This window comes from Chionomys nivalis, chromosome 6 (genome assembly GCF_950005125.1).
Source record: "Chionomys nivalis chromosome 6, mChiNiv1.1, whole genome shotgun sequence".
Taxonomy (NCBI): Eukaryota; Metazoa; Chordata; class Mammalia; order Rodentia; family Cricetidae; genus Chionomys; species Chionomys nivalis.
In genome coordinates this window covers 97,611,524-97,635,370 of record NC_080091.1, presented here as the reverse complement: position 1 = coordinate 97,635,370, position 23,847 = coordinate 97,611,524, and the positions used below count along the sequence as shown (strand labels likewise).

General features: G+C 38.6%; 1 protein-coding gene across 1 annotated transcript in view; it reads left to right on the top strand.

The window, feature by feature from the left end:
• Mrpl1 (mitochondrial ribosomal protein L1) overlaps nt 1-23,453 on the top strand; it is a 61,186-nt gene extending 37,733 nt beyond the window's left edge. Inside the window, exons 8-9 of the mRNA XM_057772566.1 lie at nt 21,751-21,832; nt 23,025-23,453. Of these exons, the coding sequence (XP_057628549.1) occupies nt 21,751-21,832; nt 23,025-23,131 (189 nt within the window). The 3' untranslated portion in view covers nt 23,132-23,453. The remainder of the gene's footprint in view (nt 1-21,750; nt 21,833-23,024) is intronic.
• Nucleotides 23,454-23,847: the final 394 nt, after the last annotated feature.

Sequence of the window (23,847 nt, the reverse complement as noted above, 5' to 3'; positions counted from 1 at the left end):
AGGGAGATGTCATGTAGCTGCCAAAGGAGAAAGATGCTGGAATTCCAGAACCTTACCAGTAGGCCACAATCTCTTGGTGATAGACAGATTAATAAAAATGTGTTAATTTCAGATATAAGAGTTAACCATGAATATGCGTAAGCTCTTGACCAAACATTGTTGTAATTAATATGGTTTCTGTGTGATTATTTGGGTCTGGCCGGCCGGAACGAAAGAGCAGCCTTCATCTACATAATGGCACCCAAGGGAACGAAGGAATAGCCTCTGTCTACATTCGCTTTATTTCAATTAATTGTGTCTAGTGTTTTAAAGTTATTTACATACTTGTAGAACATGCTGGATGTCAGTTTCTAATATCATTTTTTAGGGCATTAATATAGGTGCATTAAAATTATAGGGTTGTGTTTTTAAATAAATAAGCATTTGGAACATTAAAGTTATTATTATGTTATTTGCAACTGTTCTTTGTACTGAAGAATCTCCAAAGGTGTCTATTAATAAATGTACGAGTAATAGTCTTTTACTGATAACAAGATTTAATGCTTTCCAAGTGTCTGGTGCTATTCTAAATGCTTTTGTTTGTTAAATCTTTTTGTTGAGCTTTATTTCTAATAATTTTAAATTTTTTGAGATTATAATATAATTACATAATTTTCCTTTACTTTTCCTCCTTGAAGCCCAATCCCCTATTCTTTTCTAAATTCATGGCCTCTTTGTGTATGTGTGTGTGTGCACATGCATGTATATAAACTAGTGCATACAAGTGTGTGAGCGCATGTATACTTCTAAATATATAAATACAACCTGCTCAGACCATAGGATGATTACGTATATGTATATGTTTTCAGGGCTGAGTCTTCGGTTATTGAATAATCAGTTGGTGTGTTCTTCTCTGGGGAAGACCGTTTCTCTCACCCTCAGCATTAATTGCCTATTGTACTTTGTGTGGTATTGAGGTCTCAAGAACATTTCCCATTCCATGCTAGCATGTCTATTTGATGTCATTCTTTAGCAGGTCATGTTTAGGCGGCCATGTTGGTGACACTTTACAGGTGTAGTTCCTCTTACATTTCTAGGAGACACAGAAGGCTCCCTGTTCCTCTGACTCTTACTGTCTTTCACCCTGTCTTCTGCACTAATTCCTAAGCCTTGCATGTAGGGATTGTGGTGTCTATGTATCAGATGAAAATGAAGCCCAGAAAAGGTAAAACCATCACCTCCATTTTATAGATAAAAGTACAGAAGGCCACAAGATTGAAAACCTTTTCAAAGTCTCATAGTTAAAATGAGGGAATTTATTTGAACCTTAACAGTGTCTTCAAGCATATAGTCTCTGTACGCTGCTCACAGAGTTAAAATAATTTGAATAGCTCTTAGCTTTTGTTTCTCTCCTTTTGTTTCACTCTAAGGAGGAATTTCACATCATAGGCAATAGTTGGTAGTCCACGTTAACTGAACCACGTCCACTATAGATTATCTAGACAAAGCGCTCTGTGCACTTACGGTGGAACACTTGCCTTAGAAAGGAAGCAGAGCAGATCTGTGCAGCCATTGGGAAGTCCCACTTGGCACATTGTCTTCAAGGCTCAGCTCTCATTTACTTGGCCTGAGCTCTGCTAGACTCTGATGTTGAAATTTCCTAGTTCCCAAAGGCCCTTGGCAGTGCTTCTTGTTTCTTAAGGTTGACAGTGTTGTAATCCAAACACAAACAAACAAGAGCCCAAATGCAAAACTCCAGAGAGTCTTCTGGAGCTGCAGAGACTTGTCTGATACTTGTCGTGCTGTTTAAGGCAGACTTTAGGTGAGTTTCTCAAGGTTGTGTTCCGATTGTCCTTGTCTACATAGTATAATAATGTCTATTTCACATACAATTTTAGAATGGTGACATCATCTCTGTTCTTGTTTGTCTTTGAGGATCATAGAATAGCCTTATAAAACTCTTCCTAGCTGGATTAAATCTGCCTTTTTTTAAGGTATATTTTCAGTATATTCTGTAGTTAATAGTTTATTAGGTTCTAAAGTGTGAGAAACCATAGTGTCTCATTCTTTTCTTTCCTTTTGTCTTTTTTTTTTCTTTTCTAAGAGATACCATAGTGATTTAAATATAGGCTCTGAATTAGATTGTGAGACTCTTTTGGAAGCTTTTGTCACACTTAAAAAAATAGATGTTTATCTTATAAATACTTCTGAAATGCTTTGATATGGTGGAAGATTAGTGGAGTGGATTTTAGATTCATATTGTTATGGTTCAAATCTAATCTCATGCTTTTGAAACAACAGTAGTTCCTATATTTTGTTGTATTCTGGGCCTTCCCCCCATTTCCTGTAAAATGATAATAATGGTTTAGTTCTACTTAGGCTAGGAAGAAGTCAATGTGATAATAACAATAGCTAGGTAGCAGAATACTTCTGACTAAGATGGAGTAACAGAGACACAACTCACCTTTCTACCTGAAACAGGGAGAAGTACCTTGAAATCAAAAAAACTATAATATCATTTATGAATATAGACATAAAAATTTAACTTATTTTTAACAAATATTTTGACTGCCTAAGTCCATTTTCTATTGTCGTAACAGAATGCGTGAGACTGGGTGATATAAAAATAGTAGAGGTTCTAGAGGTAGCCAAGTCTAAGAGTATGGCGCTGGTGTATGAGGAGAGCTTCATGCTACATCGTGTTGTAGCAGAAGAATGAAAGGGTATGCAAGCTGTGCTGGAGAGACAAGACATGAGAAGGTGCCCTGCTTTATAACAACAAATTGTCTGGAGAATGAATCTACCCCTATCAGACAGTTATCTCTCTTCACCTAACAACTTCACAGGTCTCCATGCCCAACACTGCCACAGGGGCAGTCCAATTTCTACATGAGGTTTGAAGGGGATTAACCCTGTTTAAACTATGGGAGTGACCAAGCAGTTATTGTAGGAATTAAAGGTTGGTTTAACATTTAATAGCTAATGTAATTCACTATATTATTTAACTGAAACCCCAAATTTTATAGATATTGTATGTTCTTTGAAATGAGGGTTGATGTTGATTTATTGCAGACAAATATCCAACTCTTTTTGATGACTATTCTTGGAAAAAATATAGTTTATTCATCCCAAGTGATTTAAATTGACTGAAAATGAGTTGTCTACACACTTTCTTATATCTTTTTTGATTATGGATTGTAAAAATTTATAATTTTTTTTTTTTTTTTTTGGTTTTCGAGACAGGGTTTCTCTGTGGTTTTGGAGCCTGTCCTGGAACTAGCTCTTGTAGACCAGGCTGGTCTCGAACTCACAGAGATCCGCTTGCCTCTGCCTCCCAAGTGCTGGGAAATTATTTATAAATTAATGACTTCCTAAGTTCAGTAAACTACCCAGTGTTTTTACATTGGCAAATACTTGAACACTTAAAGGAGATAGGACAGATGACAAACAAACATGGCATGATGGTTACCATCTTTAGTCTCTGGTGCAATGTAAATCAAAACACAAGGAGCTGTCACTACCATCTCCTGGATGAATAAGACTACTCCCCTATACCCATAACCAAGTGTTGGTGAGGACATAGCAGACTGGACTACTGGAACTCTTTGTGGGAAAATTCCATTTTTTTTTAAAAAAAAAATGATGCAACCTCATTGGCAAACAATTTGGTGATGTAAAGAAGCTGAACTTCCTCCTCCCTCCCAGTTCTGCTATTCCACTTTTAGCCTTGTATTCAGGAGAAATGAAAACATGTTTAAACAGAAATTTTGAAACAAATGTGTTTATATTATCCCTAAATTAGAAACATTCTAAATAAATAGTCTTGACAGGATAATATAAACAAAAGTAATAAATAAACTCCATATATTCTAATGTATGCTGAGTGAAGAATCCAGGGAAGAGGGAGTATATAGTATGATTTTATTTATATAAAACTCTAGCAAATGTAAGCTAACTTATTTGATAGAAAAAATGACCTTGGGTATAGAGATGGATGAGGAGGGACAGGAAGTAGGAATGGCAAAGCAACATAATGAATTTTGGAAGTGATTATTTATCTTGACTAGTGTTAGTTCCTTGACTATAAACATATGCCCAAACTAAGTTGTAAATTTTTAAGAATATGTGTCACCAGGTGGCGATTGTAACATGAGGACCTGCTTGTGGGGGTTTCTGTCCTGCCCAGTACCCACAGCTGGCAAGTCCCAAAGAAAATCACACAGAGGTCTCCATAAGATTATAAGCTGATTGACCCATCAGCTCAGGCTTCGTGTTAGCTCTTATAACGTATACCAGCCCATTATTCTAGTATATGTTAGCCACATGGCTCAGTACCTTTTTCAGCAGAGTGGTCACATCCTGCTTCTTCTGTGGTCTGGGCAGGACTGGGGAAAAAGCTTCCTTCTTCCCAGAATACTCCTGTTCTCATTGCCCACCTCTACTTCCTGTCTGATTTTCCCGCCTATACTTCCTGCCTGGCTACCGACAAATCAGGGTTTATTTAAAACATAATTGACAGAATATAGACAATTCTCCCGCACTAGGCGATGACTCACGATTTTAATCCCAGCACTCAGGAGGCAGAGACAAGCAGATCTCTGTGAGTTCAAGGCTAGTCTGACCTACAGAGTGGGTTCCAGGACAGCCAGGGCTGCTGCGCAGAGAAACCCTGTCTCACCTGCCCCCTTTCCCTCAAAATAATTATGTTGTGTCATATTCTTAAAGAGAATGGCTCGGTGGTTTAGAGTACCTGCTGCTCTTCGGGAAGATTTGATTCTCAGCATCCATATAGGGTGGCTCACAACTGTGTTCACCTCCCTGGATTGCCCCTTTCTGACCTTGAGCATCTGCACATACATCTACTAACACATACACATAAATAAAAGTAAAATCTTGTTATATGTTTGTATATGCATGTCCCTGAGTGTATGTATGTATGTACACCATGTACATGGAAGAACCTGAAGGGGTCATAAGAGGATGCCAGATCCCCTGGAACTGGAGTTATAGGCAATTATGACAGATTAGGTGGGAACCAAACTCAAGTCCTCTACGAGAACAGTAAATGCTCCAAGCTGCTCACCCATCTCTCCAGGCCTGTGCTGGATAGTTTTATGTCAAGTTGGTACAAGCTAGGGTTATCTGAATCTCAATTCAGAAAATGCCTCCATAAGATCCAGCTATAGGACATTTTCTTAATTAGTGATTGGTGGGGGAGGGCCCGAGGGCCCAACCCACTGTGGGTGGTACCATCCCCTGGACTCATGGTCCTGTGTTCTATTAGAAAGCAGTCTGAGCAAGCCATGGGAAGCTAGCCAGTCAGCAATACCCTTCCATGGCCTCTGTATCAGCTCCTGTCTCCAGGTTCCTGCCCTGATTTCCTCCAATGATGGACTATAATCTGGAAGTGTAAGCCAAATAAATCCCTTCTTTCCCGACTTGCTTTTGTTCATAAGCAATAGAAACTCTAAGACAAGCCCCAAATTGTAGTAAATCTTTTAAAAAAGAATATCTAACATATCAAATAAAATTGTAATTAACAAAATTGTTGCAAGATATAATATAGTATAATATAAGTGAACCAAGCTATATATAATATAATGTAACATCATGTTTCAAGAAAGAAGCCAGATTCAAAAACCACATACATAATACCATTTATGTAAAATACCCAAAGAGAAGCAAATTAAAACAAAAAAGATCAATAATTGCCCAGAATGAAACAGGCATCTACAGTAATGAGAATAACAGGTCAGACTGTGATGATGGCCTTTAACCCTGATTTATGGTAGGTAGGTACACATCCTGGTAAATTTACTAGAAATTGTTGGATTTTACATTAGAAAACCACAAGTGATTTGATATACAAAACTATGCCTTAGTAAAGTCATTAAAGATGAAAAGGATAGCAACCAAATTATTTCAGAAGTATTAAACTATTTACTATTTGGTTAAACAATTTAGTAAAATTTTATAATTATCAAATAACATTAAAACAAAAATTTCAAGTTAGAATAATAAAGTTTTCATTCATGATGTTAATTTTATTACACAGTTGGGAATATTGAAGGTGTGCTTTCTTTATATTTTCCCAGCCTGTATATTAATGAGAATATGATTTAGAATGAGTGCAGAATAAAGGATACTAGCAGCACCCCATACTACATATCTGGGGGCCTCTTCATTTGGATAGAAACAGGGTAGTATCAAGAACAACCAGTAGACCAAAGTTGGTGATGGTTGAGGCCTGTTTTTATATATCCTGGGAACTGATAATGCTCTTTACACTTTTAGACGGTTATACAAAGGCAGAGATTCAATGTGGTCTGCTAAATCTGAAATAATTTTTGTTTTGTTTCTGACTTCCATCTCAAAACATGTTTTTATTTATTAGGGGCAAAGGGTGTGAGTGGAAGGGCTTTATTTTGTTTCTGTAGCTGAAGTGAGACTGTGTGACTAGTTCAGCCATCTCAGAACCTCTTGTCAGGACCTGAAGAGGGTCTGCAGGTGCACACTGCCCAAGAGCTAGATCTACTGCTGCAGTGTGGGGTGCAGCTTAAGGAGTTTAAACTAGTGTTTCCTCATATCGCTTGTACTCATGAGTTTGGTCATTATGATGTTTTCCAGACAGCACTAGTGTTCACTATCTTCTGTACTTATGTCCTTCCTTCTCCCTAGTTAGAGCTCCTGGTTTCCACATTCCCCTGCCAGATCCCTGTGCCCGCTGTTGCCCTCCTCTGCTGCTCTCCTCGCCCCCCCACAGTGGTCCCTTTTTACTTCCTGTTTTTTTCAGTTACTCACATCTCAAGATTTAGAGTAAGACAACAGATGAGAACATGTGATGTTTGACTTTCTGGACCTGGGTTACCTCACTCAGTATGATGTTTTCTAGTTCCATCCTAAATGCAAAGTTCTTGATTTAATTTTTCTTTACAGTTGACTGGTGTATATGTACCACACTTTCAGTGTCAGTTTGTCAGTTGAAGCACATTTGGGTTGTCTCCGTATCCTAGCTGTTATGTAGTGAGCATAGCTAAGCAAGTATCTGTACAGTAGGGTGTTGAGTCCTTTGGTCATGTGGTAGATTTAGTTTTAGCTTTTTGAGGATTTTCTGCACTGACTTCCAGAGTCACTACCAGTTTGCAGTTTCTCCAGCAGTGAACTAGAGCTCTGTTTCCTGGCGTCCCCTCCAGCATTTCTTTGTTGGGCGTTCTGTTGATCTTTGCCATTCTGACAGGGGTAAGTGAAATCTCTAAGTTGTTTCAATTTACATTTTCCTAATTTCTAGGGATGATGAACATTTTTTGAGCTATTTCTTAGCCAATTTTTTTCTTTGTTTGAGGATTCTGTTTAGATCCCAGGCCCATTTTTTGAATCTGTCATTTTAATTTTGACTTTTTGTGTTTTGAGTTCTCATTATATTCTGACATTAGTCCTCAAATGTATAGCTGTCAAAAATTCTCTCCCATTCTGTGGGCTTTCACTTCATCAGGTTGACTGTTTTTTGCCTGTACAGAAGCTTTTTAGATTCATGAAGTCCAACTTGTCACTTGTTAGGCCTTAATTCTTGGGCAAATGAAGCCCTATTCAGGAAGTTCTTTCCTATAGCTGTATTATCTATGTTTTCTTGTGTAGTTCCAGTGTCTCAGGCTTCAGGTGTAAGTCTTCGATCCATGTAGAGTTTTTGTGCAAGGTGATGGACACAGGTCTAATTTAATTCTTCTGTACGTGGACATCCAGTTATCCAACACCATTTGCTGAAGATGATTTCATTTCTCCAGAGCAATTTTTATTTTGCATCTTGTGAAATATTAAATGGCAGAGATTATGTACATTCATGTTTTGGTCTTTGATTTTGTACTATTGGCCTTTTTTTATGCCAGTGTCATGTTGTTTTTATTATAATCATCCCCTTAATTCTTTACAAATGTGACTTTCCACACAAATGAAATTGTTAATGAGATTTTTTCACTGTACTGTTTTTTGACATATAAGACCAGAAACACGTATTTCATTTATCTCAGACTACCAGGGATCCCTTGTTATCTTAGAAATTAACCCCAGGGAGTGGAGAGATGGCTCAGAGGCTGAGAGTCCTGGCTGCTCTTCCAGAGGACCCAAGTTCAATTCCCAGCACCCACATGACAGCTTACAGCTGTCTGTAACTCCAGTTCCAAGGGATCTGACACCCTTACACAGTTAAAATACCCCTGCCCATGAAATAAAATTAAAAAAAAGAAATTAACCCCTATTCATAGCGTTTCAGAAAATGAAGTAAAATGCAACACCATGCATTTCTTGGAATCCATTGCTTTATAAAACCTTAACACTAGTTAGTTTCTTTCCTCCCCAAAAGGAGCTTTCTGAACAGAGAGAAATCTGGGATTTGCTTTGAGCAAGAAATTACTGTGCAAACACAGAAAGTCTGGCTTCTGTTAGTGGCACATATTATGTTATATCCAAAACACTTTATTCTTCCCTGTTCCTTTCCTCTCACTCCCTTTATCATGCTTGTGTTCCTTCCCTTTATCCCATGAGTTAGTAACTCAGGTTAGTAGCATAGTGGTACTAGTATGAATGAAACAATCTTGCTCGTGGTCCCTGCATGAGCTGATGGTGCTTTCAATACTTTGCGCTTCAGTGTTTGTTTCTTCATTACACAAAATACATAGACTTATCCTGGAAAACCTTTAGTGTTAACAGCTTCCTAACTGGGATATAGTACTGCGAATAAACCCAAAAGTGCTTGCCTTCAAATCTTGAGAATATAGAATGTGTGTGTGTGTGTGTGTGTGTGTGTGTGTGTGTGTGATTTAGGTAGGTAGGTTTGGTTAGGGAAGGCATCCCTAAGAGGTGACGTTCGCACGGAAGCTGATTTAAAAGATCAGATTTTGAAGTCATGGGGAAAGAAGGTAATTTTGGGAGAGGGAGCAGCAGATTGCAGCTCTAAGGAAGACAAGGCCTGGGACGATACAGAAACAAAGTGTTAGAACAAGGTAAACGTTGCAGTACCTGTAAGGGGTATTCCCAGACATTCTGGGGAATGTTAAAATGCAAGCAAAGAACAGTCTTGGAGGAGTGCCTAGAATTGTGGATTTTCTTAGTAGTGTGTCCCCCAAATAGTTCCTCATAGCAAAGACTGTGACCCTTAGAAGAAAAGCCTTTTGTCCAGAGGCTTTTGACCTCAGTAAAACAGTAGACTTTCGGGGGTAACGGTAGACTTTTGATGACATGCAGAGTATTTGTATGTACATTTGTACATTTCTCTTGACTAAGTGGTTGTATTAGTCATGACTCAGAGATTCACGACTCATTCATTAATTTGTTGAATATTGCATGTATACTGTATATCAGGTATATACATAGTAGAGATATCAATAAAATAGATAAAAATCTCTGTCTTCATGGAATGCATGAACCCTGATTATAATTCTTACATGTATATCCCATATATATAAAATGTGTGAACCGTGATCATAACACTCACGTGCATATTCTGTATATATGGAATGTATGAACCCTGACCGTAGCCCTCATGTGTTATCCCATATATATATATGGAATGCGTGAACCCTGCCCGTAGCCCTCATGTGCATATTCTGTATAGACAGACTACTGAAAGACTCTTCTTCCTCTCCCCTCTACCCTGTTCCTTGTCTTGGTTCCCAGGATGGATAGTGAGGCCTCATCCTCTGGCCCAGAAGAGATGAAAAGAAGTTTGGCTTGAAGTTAATAGTATATAGTAAGGCATCAACTAGCTTTATACAACACTTGTAGTTGCTCATCTCTGATACTTTTGAAAAGTATTTGGTATTAAAAATAATTGTTATAATTTCTGCATTTCTATATTGATTTTCAGATTTAGCTTTCTTCCTCTCATCTTTTTTTCACTTTTAATGACCTTTTAAATTATTTTTAGTTTTTTTTATCGTCTCTCTACTTTTTCCTATGCTGTTCCCTGTTTTTTGATTGTCTAACAGCATGCCAGAAAGATATAAAAGAATGAAATCTGTGGGAAAATACATGTGAACTAGTATAAAGTTTGTATTACTTCATAGTTGTAGTAGATCTTGCTTTCCCAGTGATGTGTGGTCTAACCAGTTTTGATTACAGTAGTACCGTGTGTGCTTACTCTTGTAGCCAGTTGTACTTTCTCTTTGTTTTCTTATATCTCTAGACAGATTCCTACCTGTGCACTATAAAATCAAGTTAAGTCAGGGGTCTGGGAGTTTACTCTTTGGTAAATGTTTGCTGCCTAAGCATGATGACCTGAGTTCAGATTCCCAGTACCCATGGCAAAGCCTAACACTGGGGAGCTGGAGATGGGAGGCTCCCTCGGGCTCTGGCTACCTACTCTTCTCAAATTTTTGAGCTCCAGGTTCAGTAAGCTCCAGGTTTCAAAAAATAAGGTGGAGCAGGATTAAAAGACAAACAAGCACTGACCTCTGGCCTCCATACATAGCCCCGTGTACATGTGTCCCTGCACATATATATACACATGCTCATGAAATCAGGTCTATAACAAAAAAACCAGAGTATTTTTAAGAAATGAGCTGAGCTGGGCATGCTGAGATGTGCCTGCATTTTCAGCACTCGGGTGGTTGATGGAAGAGAATCACAAGTTTCTGTATAGACAGATTTACAGAATGAGACTCGCCCTCAAAAAACAAAAAAGACCAAAAAGAAAGTACCTATTTTTAAAATATGAATGCCATCGTGTTTATATTCTAAAAGTTGCATTTATTTAATTTGTTGATATTTAATTAGAACATGAAGTCAGAATATTTGAGAATAAATTTCAAAAACTTTACTAGAAATGGTTAAAATTGTGAAGAGCATGCTTTAATACACTTATATAATAGTTTAGTTTTGACATTAAGTTATAACACTGAAGCAAAACAACTTTATTAACCCTTTACAGTTGCATAAATACCCAATTTTGAAGCATTATGAACAATAATGTTATGGGCAATCAAACCTAAGCTCACTTTTTGTGAGAGAAGAGGCCAGACAACTTAAATCTGTTTACACAGCGCATGCCAAACCCTGGTTTAACTAGTGTGGCTTGTCTGGGCTGCAAATATATTTGGAGCTTTGAACTGTGTAGTACAGAGGCAGTACCTTTGATGTGATATTTTTTTGTGTTCTCTTTAAAGTTGAAGACGTGTTTGAAGTTGTAGACATGGTCCATTCATGGGTATCACTCTACTTGTTTATATAATAGTGAGATGTCTTGAGGCAAGAATATTCTCAGCCTGGCATTTGATAAAAGCTGAAGTGTAACATAACAAAAATAAACCAGTGCAAAGCAGGGGCATGAACATGGGTGCTGCGCTGAGTGAGGGTTCTCAGGACAGTGAACGTGAACATGGGTACTCTACTGAACATTTTCAAATTCAGGTAGACAAGGTGTGAACACTATTTTACAACTAGGTCAAAAATGGATTACAAAGACTATTATTTGTCAGATACCATCAGATGTCTCAGTGAAAGGGAGCAAGCCATTGGCTCATGGCTTAGGGCTACATCCTCTTCTTTCCCCTTATTCTTTCCAGCTGCTTAACTTTTCCTTGTATTATTTTCATGTAGTACAATGTATGTGCCATAAATGAGGGGATTATAAATAAAAGAAAATGTACTATAGTATGTAAAATACAGGAGGCGGAGCATGTCGATAGGAGGCGAAGTGTGTCAGTAGTAGGTCTGAGATCTCTAAGGACGCAGTGCTAAGACAGGAGAAACTGTATTCAGCCAAGATTCCAACACCCACTGCAGGTACTCAAAGCTGCAGTAACTCCAGTTCCTGGGATTTGATGCCTCTGGTCTCCAGGGGCACTCATACTCATATGCACATAGCCACACAGACACACAAATTGCCACATAATTTATAAAATAAAATAAATTTTTGTTTAATTTGTTAAAAGATGATAATAATACTCATATGTGACCCTTAAAACTGAAGGTCTGAATATCAAAATATAGTCCAGCCCGTTACTGAAAATGTTTGCCAACCCTAAAGTACTGATACATACACATAAGCCTGGGAGGGGTCTCATTCCATGTGAGATGGTGTAGTCGCAGCATACACTCTGCCTTCCCCAGTGAATGCAGATCTGAGAAAACCCGGACAATGTCTGGCACATCTGGCTGAGGGCTATGATGACGATACAGTAGCATTTGGAGGAGAGCCGAATGAGAAGAAGGACCAGTCTGACACCGTGTCTTCTTCATCTCCTTCCATTGGTATCAGGCCAGGTCTATGCAGAGCCTGGCTTCAGGCAAGTGGTCTTGAGTAGATCTATGCTGATACAGTAGCCTAAAGGTGCAGTCAGCTCAAGGGCCCATCAGCAGAGAACAGATGAACCACACGTGACGTGTGCCAAAAACTGCATCACAATGAAGGAAGTTCTGGCATATGCTTGTGTTTGAGTCTTGAAGACACCTTATGTGAAATAAGAACGCCAAAGGATAAATATTGTATGACGCCACTTTTGTGAACTGCCAGGAACAGGACAATTCAGAGATAGTAGGATGGGCTCTGCCGGGGCTTGTGAGAAGTGAGAGTACTGTCTAATGGCTCACCCACTGTATCGGCACGGCAGTTTTGTACACGCAGAACTGTGGTGACAGTGCAGTGGTTGTCAGGGTTAGGAGTGTATGGTGTGTATTCTTGAGGATTACAAGAAGGGTTTTCTTTGGCCTCTAATTCTATATCAGTATAGTTACTACCAAAATGCATGCTGGAGTTAAAATTCACAAAGCTGTACTCCCCAGAAGGTCAATTCTCCCTCCCACTTCAAAAATATATATTATTGTTGGGCAGTGATGGCGCACGCCTTTAATTCCAGCACTTGGGAGGAGGCAGAGGCAGGCGGATCTCTGTGAGTTGAGGTCATCCTGATCTCCAAGAGCTAGTTCCAGGACAGGCCTCAAAGCTACAGAGAAACCCTGTCTTGCAAAAATATTATATATATATATATAATTTTGAAAGTATGAAAATATGTGGCAGCATAGCTTTTTTCTGAGTTTTGATGTTTGGTGGATAGGAATTTGACTCAACATTAAGGGTAATTTTTGCTTTACTTTGTTTCTTTCTTAATAAGTAAAATATACCTTGTAATTTATGCAGAACTTTAAAGGAGCTGATTTTATAACCTTTTATTGTTATTTATTTATTTATTGAGGTACTGGGGATTGATTTTTGGGCCTCACATATTCTAAACAAGTACTCTACCATTGAGCTACACTCAGCCCTGATCTCGAAACTTTTAAAAAATGTTTATATATTTTTATTTTATGTGTATGAGTGTGTTTCAGTACAATACATGCATACATGATGTGTATGTACGCCAGAGGAGGATGGAAGCTGCCATGTAGGTACTCCTAAGATAAGTACTTTTAACTGCTGAGCCACCTCTGTAGCCTCTGGGTTTTGTAATTTTAAATACTGAACTAAAACCAGTTGTTTATTGGGGGTTATATGTACCTAAAAAGGTATTTGGAAAATACTGACTAGCCTAGCTAAGACTATAGAGGGAACTCAAAATCCCTGTCATTACTGGGCACTCTTGAGCCCTCTTCAGCACCATCCTGCTCCATGCAGGTACTATTTTGTTTTCTGTATCTCTGGTGCATACTGAGTTTGGTATCCTTAACACTGTGTCTTAAGCCTTCCCCTGTGTCATAAAAATTTTGCAAAGAATTTTAATAGCTGTTTTTATAGTCTCTTGTGTAGATACATCATAATTTATTCAATCTTATTCTTTTTCTTGGGCATTTAGATTGCTGCTAATGTCTCATTGCTATGAAATTGCTTCTAAGAGCATAAATTTACATTTTTAATACATACAGAATATATTCTCTGTCTGTATAAATGCATAGTAGTTTATTGAAAAGAAGTCCACCTTTATTGATGTTAAAACATGAAATATGTTTTCTCATTTACTGCTTCCAGCTGTGCTCAATACAACTTCCCCTCTATTAGGCACAAACCTGTTAGGCAGATACCATGGTTCTAATGGCTGTTAATGGTTGAAAGGGTAGCTAATCCAGTTTCTGATACCAGTCTCATATCCAGAGTCATCCCTTGCCCAAGTTAGTGGCCTGAAGTAGAGAGGGTTACTTGGTCCTCATCTTTCTCTTATTCCAAGCCTAGGAGTACATGATCCTAAGCTGTCTTTGCCTCCAGCACCATTTTTGGGCTGAATTGCTATGAACTTTGATATAGATATGCCTGTCAGAGAGAGTAAAGGGAGAAGCTGGGTGCTTTTCCTTCCATGGGAGTATTTACAGCCTCTGGATTGTTGGTGCTTTCTGGTCATCTCTCTCTTTTTTTTTAATTGATTTTTATTGAGCTCTACATTTTTCTTTGCTCCCCTCCCTGGCTCTCCCTTCCCCTTCAACCCACCCCATAGTCCCCATGCTCCCAATTTCTCAGGAGGTCTTGTCTCTTTCTACTTCCCATGTAGATTAGATCTATGTATGTCTCTCTTAGTGTCCTCATTGTTGTCTAGGTTCTCTGGGATTGTGATTTGTGGACAGGTTTTCTTTGCTTTATGTCTAAAAACCACTTATGATTGAGTACATGTGATACTTGCCTTTTGTGTCAGGTTACCTCACTCAAAATGATGTTTTCTAGCTCCATCCATTTTCCTGCAAAATTCAAGATGCCATTATTTTTTTCTGCTGTGTAGTACTCCATTTTGTAAATGTACCACATTTTTCTTATCCATTCTTTAGGTTGTTTCCAGGTTCTGACTATGACAAACAATGCTGCTTTGAACATAGTTGAACACATGCCCTTGTGGCACGATTGAGCATCTTTTGGATATATACCCAAAAGTGGTATTACTGGGTCTTGATGGAGGTTGTTTTTTAATTTTCTGAGAAATCGCCACACTGACATCCAAAGTGGTTGTACCAGCTTGCACTCCCACCAGCAATGCAAGAGTGTTCCCTTTACCCCACAACCTCTCCAGCATAAGTTGTCATCAGTGTTTTTGATCTTGGCCATTCTTACAGGTGCAAGATGGAATCTCAGAGTTGTTTTGATTTGCATTTCTCTGATGACTAAGGATGTTGAACATTTCCTTAAGTGTCTTTTAGCCATTTTAGATTCCTCTGTTGAGAGTCCTCTGTTTAGGTCTGTACTCCTTTTTCTTATTGGATTATGTGATCTTTTAATGACCAATTTCTTGAGTTCTTTGTATATTTTGGAGATCAGACCCCTGTTTGATGTGGGGTTAGTGAAAATATTTTCCCATTCTGTAGGCTGTCGTTTTGTCTTGTTGACTGTGTCCTTTGCTTTACAGAAGCTTTTCAGTTTCAGGAGGTCTCATTTATTAATTGTTTCTCTCAGTGTCTGTGCTGCTGGGGTTATATTTAGGAAGTGGTCTCCTGTGCCAATACGTTCAAGTGTACTTCCCACTTTTTCTTCTATAATGTTCAGTGTGGCTGCCTTTATATTGAGGTCTTTGATCCATTTGGACTTGAGTTTTGTGCATGGTGATAGATATGGGTTTATTTTCATTCTTCTACATGTTGATATCCAGTTATGCCAGCACCATTTGTTAAATATGCTTTCTTTTTTCCATTTGATAGTTTTTGCTTCTTTGTCAAAAATCAGGTGTTCGCAGGTGTGTGGATAAATATCCGGGTCTTCTATTTGGTTCCATTGGTTCTCCTGTCTGTTCTTATGCCAGTACCAGGCTGTTTTCAGTACTGTAGCTCTGTAGTAGAGTTTGTAGTCAACGGTTGTGTCTATTTTGTTGATTTTCTCGAAGAACCAACTCTTCGTCTCATTGATTCTTTGTATTGTTTTCTTTGTTTCTATTTTGTTGATTTCAGCTCTCAATTTGATTATTTCCTGCCGTCTAGTTCTTTTAGGTGAGTTTGCTTCTTTTTGTTCTAAAGTTTTCAAATGTTCTGTTAATTCACTAGTGTGGGATTTTTCCAGCTTCTTTATGTAGGCATTTAGTGCTATGAACTTTCCTCTTAACACTGCTTTCATTGTGTCTCATAAATTTGGGTATGTTGTGTGATCATTTTCATTGAATTTTAGGAAGTCTTTAATTTCTCTGTTGAAGGAGCTGCGGGCTGCGTTCCTGCCACCCAGCTCCCGGCCGCCTGGCTAGCTTATGCCCCGAAATAACAACACACAAACTGTATTCTTTTAAACACTGCCTGGCCCATTATATCTAGCCTCTTCTAGGCTAATTCTCACGTATTAATTTAGCCCATTTCTAATAATCTGCATAGCACCACTAGGTGCGCTTACCGGGAAAGATTCAGCATGTCTGACCTGGTGGCTGGCTGCATAGCGTCTGGCTCTGAGAGGAGCTGCCCTGCATCTGAACTCACTTCCTCTTCCTCCCAGCATTCTGTTCTGTTTACTCCACCCACCTATGTTCTAACCTATGAGGCCAAGCAGTTTCTTTATTAATTAACCAATGACCTTCCTCCATCATTTCTCCCTTTATTTCTTACTTGATTCAGGTGAGCATTGTTTAATTTCCATGTGTTTGTGGGCTTTCTGGAATTAGTATTGCTGTTGACTTCTAGTTTTAAAGCATGATGATCTGACAAGATACATGGGGTTATTTCAATTTTTTGTATTTGTTGAGGTTTGTTTTGTTACTATGTGTTCAATTTTTGGGAAGGTTCCATGAAGTGCTGAGGAGAAGATATATTCTTTTCTGTTTGGATGGAATATTCTATAGATGTCTGTTAAGACCATTTGAGTAATAACATCTGTTAGTTTCCTTATTTCTCTGTTCATTTTTTGACTGACTGACCTGTCTAGTGGTGAGAGGGGAGTGGAGTGTTGAAGTCTCCCACTATTAGTGTGTGGGGTTTAATGTATGATTTAAGCTTTAGAAGCGTTTCTTTTACATATGAGGGTACCCTGGGCCTATATGTTTAGTATTGAGATTTCCTCTTGATGGATTTTTCCTCTGACTAATATGAAATGTCCTTATTTGTCTCTTTTGATTGATTTTAGTTTGAAGTCTATTTTGTTAGATATTAGGATAGCTATACCTGCTTGTTTCTTAGGTCCATTTGATTGGAATATTTTTTCCCAACCCTTTACTCTGAGATGATATCTGTCTTTGAGATTGAGATGTGTTTCTTGTATGGATGGATTCTGTTTTCATATCCAATCTGTTAGCCTGTGCCTTTTTATAGGTTTGTTGAGTCCATTTATATTAAGGGATATTAATGACCAGTGATTGCTGTCTTCTGTTAATTTAGTTTTCATCGTTGGTGATGTAATTTGTGTATTTTCCCCTTTGGGATTTGCTGCTATGAGATCATCAATTGCCTGTGTTTTTGTTGGTGTAGCCAACTTCCTTGGGTTGGAGTTTTCCTTCTAGTATTTTGTGTAGGGCTGGGTTTGTGGCTAGGTATTGGTTAAATCTGGTTTTGTCATGTAATATCTTATTTTGTCCTTCTATGATGATTGAAAGTTTTGCTGGGAATAGTAGTCTGGGCTGGCATCCATGGTCTATTAATGACTATATAATGCTTGACCACGACCTTCTGGCTTTCATTGTTTCCAATGAGAAGTCAGGTGTAGTTCTGATAGGTCTGCCTTTATATGTTACTTGACCTTTTTCCTTTGCAGCTCTTAATATTATTTTTTTACTCCGTATGTTTAGTGTTTTGATTATTATGTGATGAGGGGACTTTTTTTGGAGCTAGTCTATTTGGTGTTCTGTAAGCTTCTTGTATCGTCATAGGCATATCTTTCTTTAGGTAGGGAAAGTTTTCTTCTATGATTTTGTTAAATATATTTTCTGTGCTTTTGAGTTAAACTTCGTCTCCTTCTATACCTATTCTTCTTAGGTTTGGCCTTTTCATGGTGTCCCATATTCTCTGTATATTCCAACGCCTGAACCCACAGAGGTCCTGCTCAGGCCTACTCCCTCTGAGGTCCCAGACTCATGCCTGGATCCACGGAGATCTCTGGTTCCTGCTTACCCTCTCGGAGGTCCCAGATTCATGCCCAGACTGGCAGAGGTCCTGGCTCACACCTAGTTCCTGGGTGGTCCTAGACTCACGCCCAGTCCCACAGGGGTCCTGGCTTAGGTCTACTTTCTTGTAGGTCCCAGATTCACATCTGGATCCTCAGTGGTCTCTGGCTCTGACCCACTTGCTCAGAGGTTACCTGTACCTGTTCCTGTGGAGTTCGCTGTCTCAGGTCTGCTCTGGACCAGGCCACTGGCTCAGTCCTGGTCTGCCAGTGTCCCAGGACTGGATTGGCTCTTGCTCCCATGGAGCTTCTCTGGTCATCTCTTAATGGTTAGAACTTCACATATCACAGGGTCTGCTCATCTGGCTTCTGTTTCTACTTTGAACTGATAGAGAAGATAGTAGGCGGCCTTAACTATTGGTATCTTTTTTTTTTTTTTTATGGAGCATATAAGACAATACATTTTCTATTTTTGTTTCCAGATTTGGGTCCTGTCATCAGCCATAAAGAACTTGTTTCAAATGCATACATAAAATTTACAGCAGCTGTTGAAATTGTTGCTGGGAATTTTCCCTACTGTTATTTTTAAATTGAAATGCAATTCATAGGGAAACAAAACATTTTGCCTCATCTGCACAGCAGACACATAATAATAACCTAAAAATCTATTGGATAGAAAGCTTTGTGTTCTTTTAAGGCACAAACAAGACCCATCTGTGCTTGGAAGGAAGTAATTGTTGCTTTTGCTCTGTTACATCTTCAGTGTCTCTGAGCTCTGGTTTTGGTGCCATAGCCCAGTTCTCCCACCTGTCTTTGTAAAGAAAGTTTTGCTGGACACAACTGTACTCGTTTAGGTATTGTTCTAGCTTCTCTTTTGTCCCAGCAGCCCTGAGCAGTTGTAACAGAGTCCATATGGATTGCAAAGCCTTACACACTTACGATTTCACTATTGACAAAGAACGGATGCCAAGTCTTGTTTTTTATGTACTTCCTCCAGATTTTTTTCTAAGCAGGTATGTGATTCATTTGCTTAGCAACATTCAGTCACTTTTTACTATTGGTAAGAGAAATCCTGAAGTCTTTGCAACCAGTCTCAAACCACTATATTAGTATCAAATTTTCTGTTTTGTGGTATAACTTGAAGATCATTTCTAAAAGTTTGGTGCTGGATTTACTTTGTAGAGCTTGCATAGTAATTTGGTTTGGTTTTTTAAAATTGAAATTGGCATTTTAAAGCTAGAAAATATCACATGGAAATTCAGGTTATTACTTATTGTTGACAAATGAGGACTTGGCATGGCACTGGTTCCACAGCCCTTGTTTTAAGTGTCAGTTAATGTCCTCCCCGTCTGCACACCTGTACTCAGGCGACATGAGCATCAGCACTTACCCCTTTCCTCCTCAGTCATCTGTCACCTGATCCTCTTTATCATCAGTACCTACTGTGGGTCCTCTGCCTAGGCACCCATCCCTTTTATTCTTTGAAACATGGTCACACTATATAGCCCAGGATGGCCTAGAATTTGCTACGTAGAACAGGCTGGCTCAAATTACTGATCTCGTTGCCTGAGCCTCCCCAGTGCTGGAATTATGTAATGTGCCTCCACACCTGATTGCCCATGCTGTTGCACATCTCATTTTTTCATTGTGAGTGATAATAATAATAACAACCACTTCATAGAATTTTTAGGTGAAATTGATGAGTCTTTCTATGGAGATACTTAAAAACTTATCCCAAAGTAAGTTCTCATTAAATGGAGTTATGTCATTGATTATTGTTTTTACAGGTTTACTTAATGTTCTTTAGAGACCTGCAGGTAGCCTTCCTATCTCCAGTTTACACTGTTAAGGGTGATGGGAAGTAAAAGCTCTCTGTTAAGCAACTATGGCTGCCCTGTCACCTATACTGAATTAACACTTCTTCCCTGGTGAACTTCCCAAATTACAAAGAAAGAGCAGAGCAACATTAGCATATCCTGACCCTTCATTTAGCTTGGCATCAGGTTGTCTCAAAAGGCTAGGTGGCCACCTCCTGTGTGGCAGGTGCAAACTGGCCTGAAATTCTGGTCACCACACAATGCAGAAATATGGGCCTGTATAAGATGGCATACTATCCACCAACAGTGCATTGTTTTTATAAACGTGCATGCTGTTCATCGACAGTGCATTGTTCTTATAAACGTGCATATCATTCATCGATGGTGCATTGTTCTTATAAACATGCATGCTATTCATCGACAGTGCATGTCTTAAGACAGTGAAACAGTTCTCTCATCAGTGATAATTTTTAGCTCTGAGACTTCGCTTTATAAAGTCAATTTTAAATAGACTGGAAATTGAATTAGCCAAATGGGAAGCTAAAGTTTCTATTTTATAGTGATTCACCTCAAAAACTAGAAATAGACCAGCCCTCTAAGAGTGATTCCTATACAGTAGTGTAAATGTAACTTTGAAAAAACAATCTGTCTCTAGTTTGCTCACGTCACAGTTAAATACTGTCTACTTCAGGAATATGCAGTATTTAAAGTTCATTTATGTGTTTTGATTTTTTAAGTTTTATTTATATTTATTTATTTTTTATTCTCTGTAAATGTACTACTGAGATCCATAGTCCTCCAAAATAGTCAGACAAACTTATGTCAGTCTAAGTGACACTGGCCCAGGGGTCCTGTTTCTTCAGGAGTCTTTCTTCTCTCTATCTTTCTCAGAAATCCCTTAAGATCTTGTGATGTAGGATTTCCCTCTGTATGCTGTTAATATGTTTTATTGCCATTGGTTAATAAAGAAGCTGCTTTCGGCCAGTGGCTTAAAAGAATATAGCTAGGCTGAAAAGGATATAGAGAGAGAGCAGGTGGATTCAGAGAGAAGCCATGTAGCTATGGAAGGAGACAGCCAACCACTGACTCTGCCTACTCTCTCTGTGTATCTTACCAGTAGGCCACAAGCCTCCTGGTAAAATATAAAATAATAGAAATGGGCTAGTTTAAGATACAAGAGCTAACCAGTAAGAAGTGTGAGCTAATAGGCCTAGCAGTGTTGTAATAATACAGTTTCTGTGTGATTGTTTTGGGTCTGGGCAGCTGGGAAACAAATGAGCCGGCTCTTTCTACAACCCTGGAAGCAGAACTCTCATTGTGTGTGTGCATGGTGATAGGCTTGTTTTCTTGAGCAAGTTTTCATGACTTTCAAACATGTTCATGAAAATACTTTGCTGATATGAAACAACCTACACTTCTCAAACATGGTATCACGTGTCTATAACTTTGGTACTGGGCAAACAAAGACAGGAGGACTCCAGAGCTCAGTGGCTGGTCAGCCTAGCCAAGAGACCTTGTTTCAAAAAATACAGTGGCGTGCAATAGAGAAAGGCACCCAATACCTAACTTCTGACTTCTACCCACGCATGTGCACAAATGCAGCCACCCACTGTCGCCCCCACATAAGTAAAAGAGAAATATTCTTAATTTGGGGATGAGTGATTGGTCTCTATATTTGGGGTATACTTTGGGGAAATTACTTGGAAGTCGCAGAACTTCAGATAGGAAAACTTAAATATAGCTCACTAGGATATATTCTGTAAAATAACTCTTGACATATAAATATGTGAAGATGTATAAGTGCTTCTAAAAGAATTATAGGGTTCTTGTATTTTGTCTTCATAGTAGAGTTTCTTAGTAGGCCATTGCATTAAATAACTACATAAAATACACCATCTAGAATACATACTGGTGCAGTTACCCAACTGTGATGACTCTTCACTTTCCCATTAGGAATGGTAAATATATATCTGTTTCTTTCAGTTGGATATGCCAAGTGATCAGTTAACTGCCAATCTTCAAGCAGTTATAAATGAAGTCTGTAGGCACAGACCACTAAATCTGGGTGAGTAGCTGGGTGAGGGTAGACTTCCATAAGCCCCAGTGCTACTTTGCAGACATGAACTATGCAGATGAAGGGTAAATGTGCAAGTACTATAGACACAGTACTTCCGGGGAGTAAATAAAATAAATCTTTTCTTTGCCAAAGGAGTCTTAATTACTTTATTCATGAAGCATAAGGTTTTAGAGAGGGACTTATTTATCAGTAATAAAAAAATATACTCCCCAAACCTTTCTAACTTTGCATATTATTTCTACTGTTAAATGTATTAAGGTTTAAAGGAGATTGATTGCTTTAAAATTACAATGGCATTAAATAGGAAAGAAAGTGTAGTTGGAAAGCAGTTGTCCTTCTTAATCTTTATCTTATAACAGAAAGTAGGTATTTTTGCCTTGACAGGAGAGTCCTCTTGTAAATGGGTGACTCTCCTGCCGTGAGGAGAATCACTAACTTGGGCACTGTAGTAGCTAGAACACAAGATACTTCTGTTGTCTTTGGCATTACTTGTGTTCCTTCCTCACACATTCCACACTGTGGGTGCCTGACGATGACTGTCCCTGTGCAGTTCCCATGCTGGGAGTTTACAGAATTCAGTTATATAATCATGCTAATCAAACCACTACTTTTGCCATCCTTGAGAATTAAGCACATTGGTGATGTGATTGACTATCTCACTTATGAATTCATCCAAAATATGGCCAAAGATACTGCATGAATACAGATTTTTATACTCCATAGGGAACTTTGATCTTGTGAGATAGCTAGAGAATAATGGACAATAAATTCTCTAAAAATTATTTTTCTGTTCTTGCCATTTTAGATGAAATCTCTTAACTTTGGGCTTAGGATAAGTCTTTTAGTTTGTTGAAAATGGTATGAAGTGTTTGATACTCAAAGTTGCCGTCTGTGCTGACTGCTTTAGATAAGTATGTAGAGTGTTTCCATCAGATGTAATCATCACCCTGTTTGTTCCCTTCGCTGTTGGTGTTACAGAAGTTAAATACTTGGTGAACATCTTCTGGAATAAAGGAGTGAATTAAAAGTGAGTGAGTCATCTCTAGGATGACTAGTGCAGTGACTTTGTTCAGGATAGCAGCGCACAACTTTCCAGGGGAGCATCTGAGTCCCACAAGCCTTCCTAGGTGTGTGTGCATCTGATCCATGGGGTCTTAATGGGTTCTTATCTTTGTTCTAGGTCCCTTTGTGGTGCGTGCCTTCCTTCGTAGTTCAACCAGTGAAGGTTTGCTGCTGAAGACTGATTCACTGTTGCCCAAAGAAGTTGAAACCAAAGAAGCTACCTAAAAGTGTTGTATTGGGAAATTATTGTGTGTGGGGGGGGGGGGGGGGCAAAAGAGAAATCTATAAAACTATAATTTCTAGTTTGGCTCCTCATGGTTTCTTGATCAGTACATTTAGAAGTAAATTTTAACACTAATTTTTTGGTTTTTTTTTTTTTTTTTTTTTTTTACAGTTTCAATATAAAGAAATGTCAGTTTTTAAAAATTATTTCACAGGGTATTTAAATTGCCCCCAAGAGAACAAACACTTGGTTTTCTGATCTTCCTTCCCCGGCTCCTCTCTGGGGTGCTTTGTATCCATTAAACCTGGGATTTTTCTAATTTGATTTGATTTGGTCTGATTTGGATTATTGTGTCGGCAGAGAGGCTTGTTGGGATGTAGAAGCTTTTCAACAACCTTTTCATGTGTTTTAAGAGACTGAACTTACCACTACAGTTTCAAATGTTTAAAGTAGTGCATTAAAGTTTCTTGTTCCCCAGCACTGGTGATGTGAAAGCTAAAAGATGAGGAATGGGCTGTGTACAGGGAAGTCATTTCCCAGTTGTCAGGTTCTGAAATCGACAGTTGATTATTTGAAATCCCCATTTACAAAGATGACAGGTTTTTTGTTTTGTTGGGATTTGATTTTTTAGTCATGTGTCTGTGACGTGTGGTTGGGGGCAGAGGTCAATAGCGACTTCTTCCTCAGCAGCTCTCTATCTTCTGTGTTGAGGCAGAGT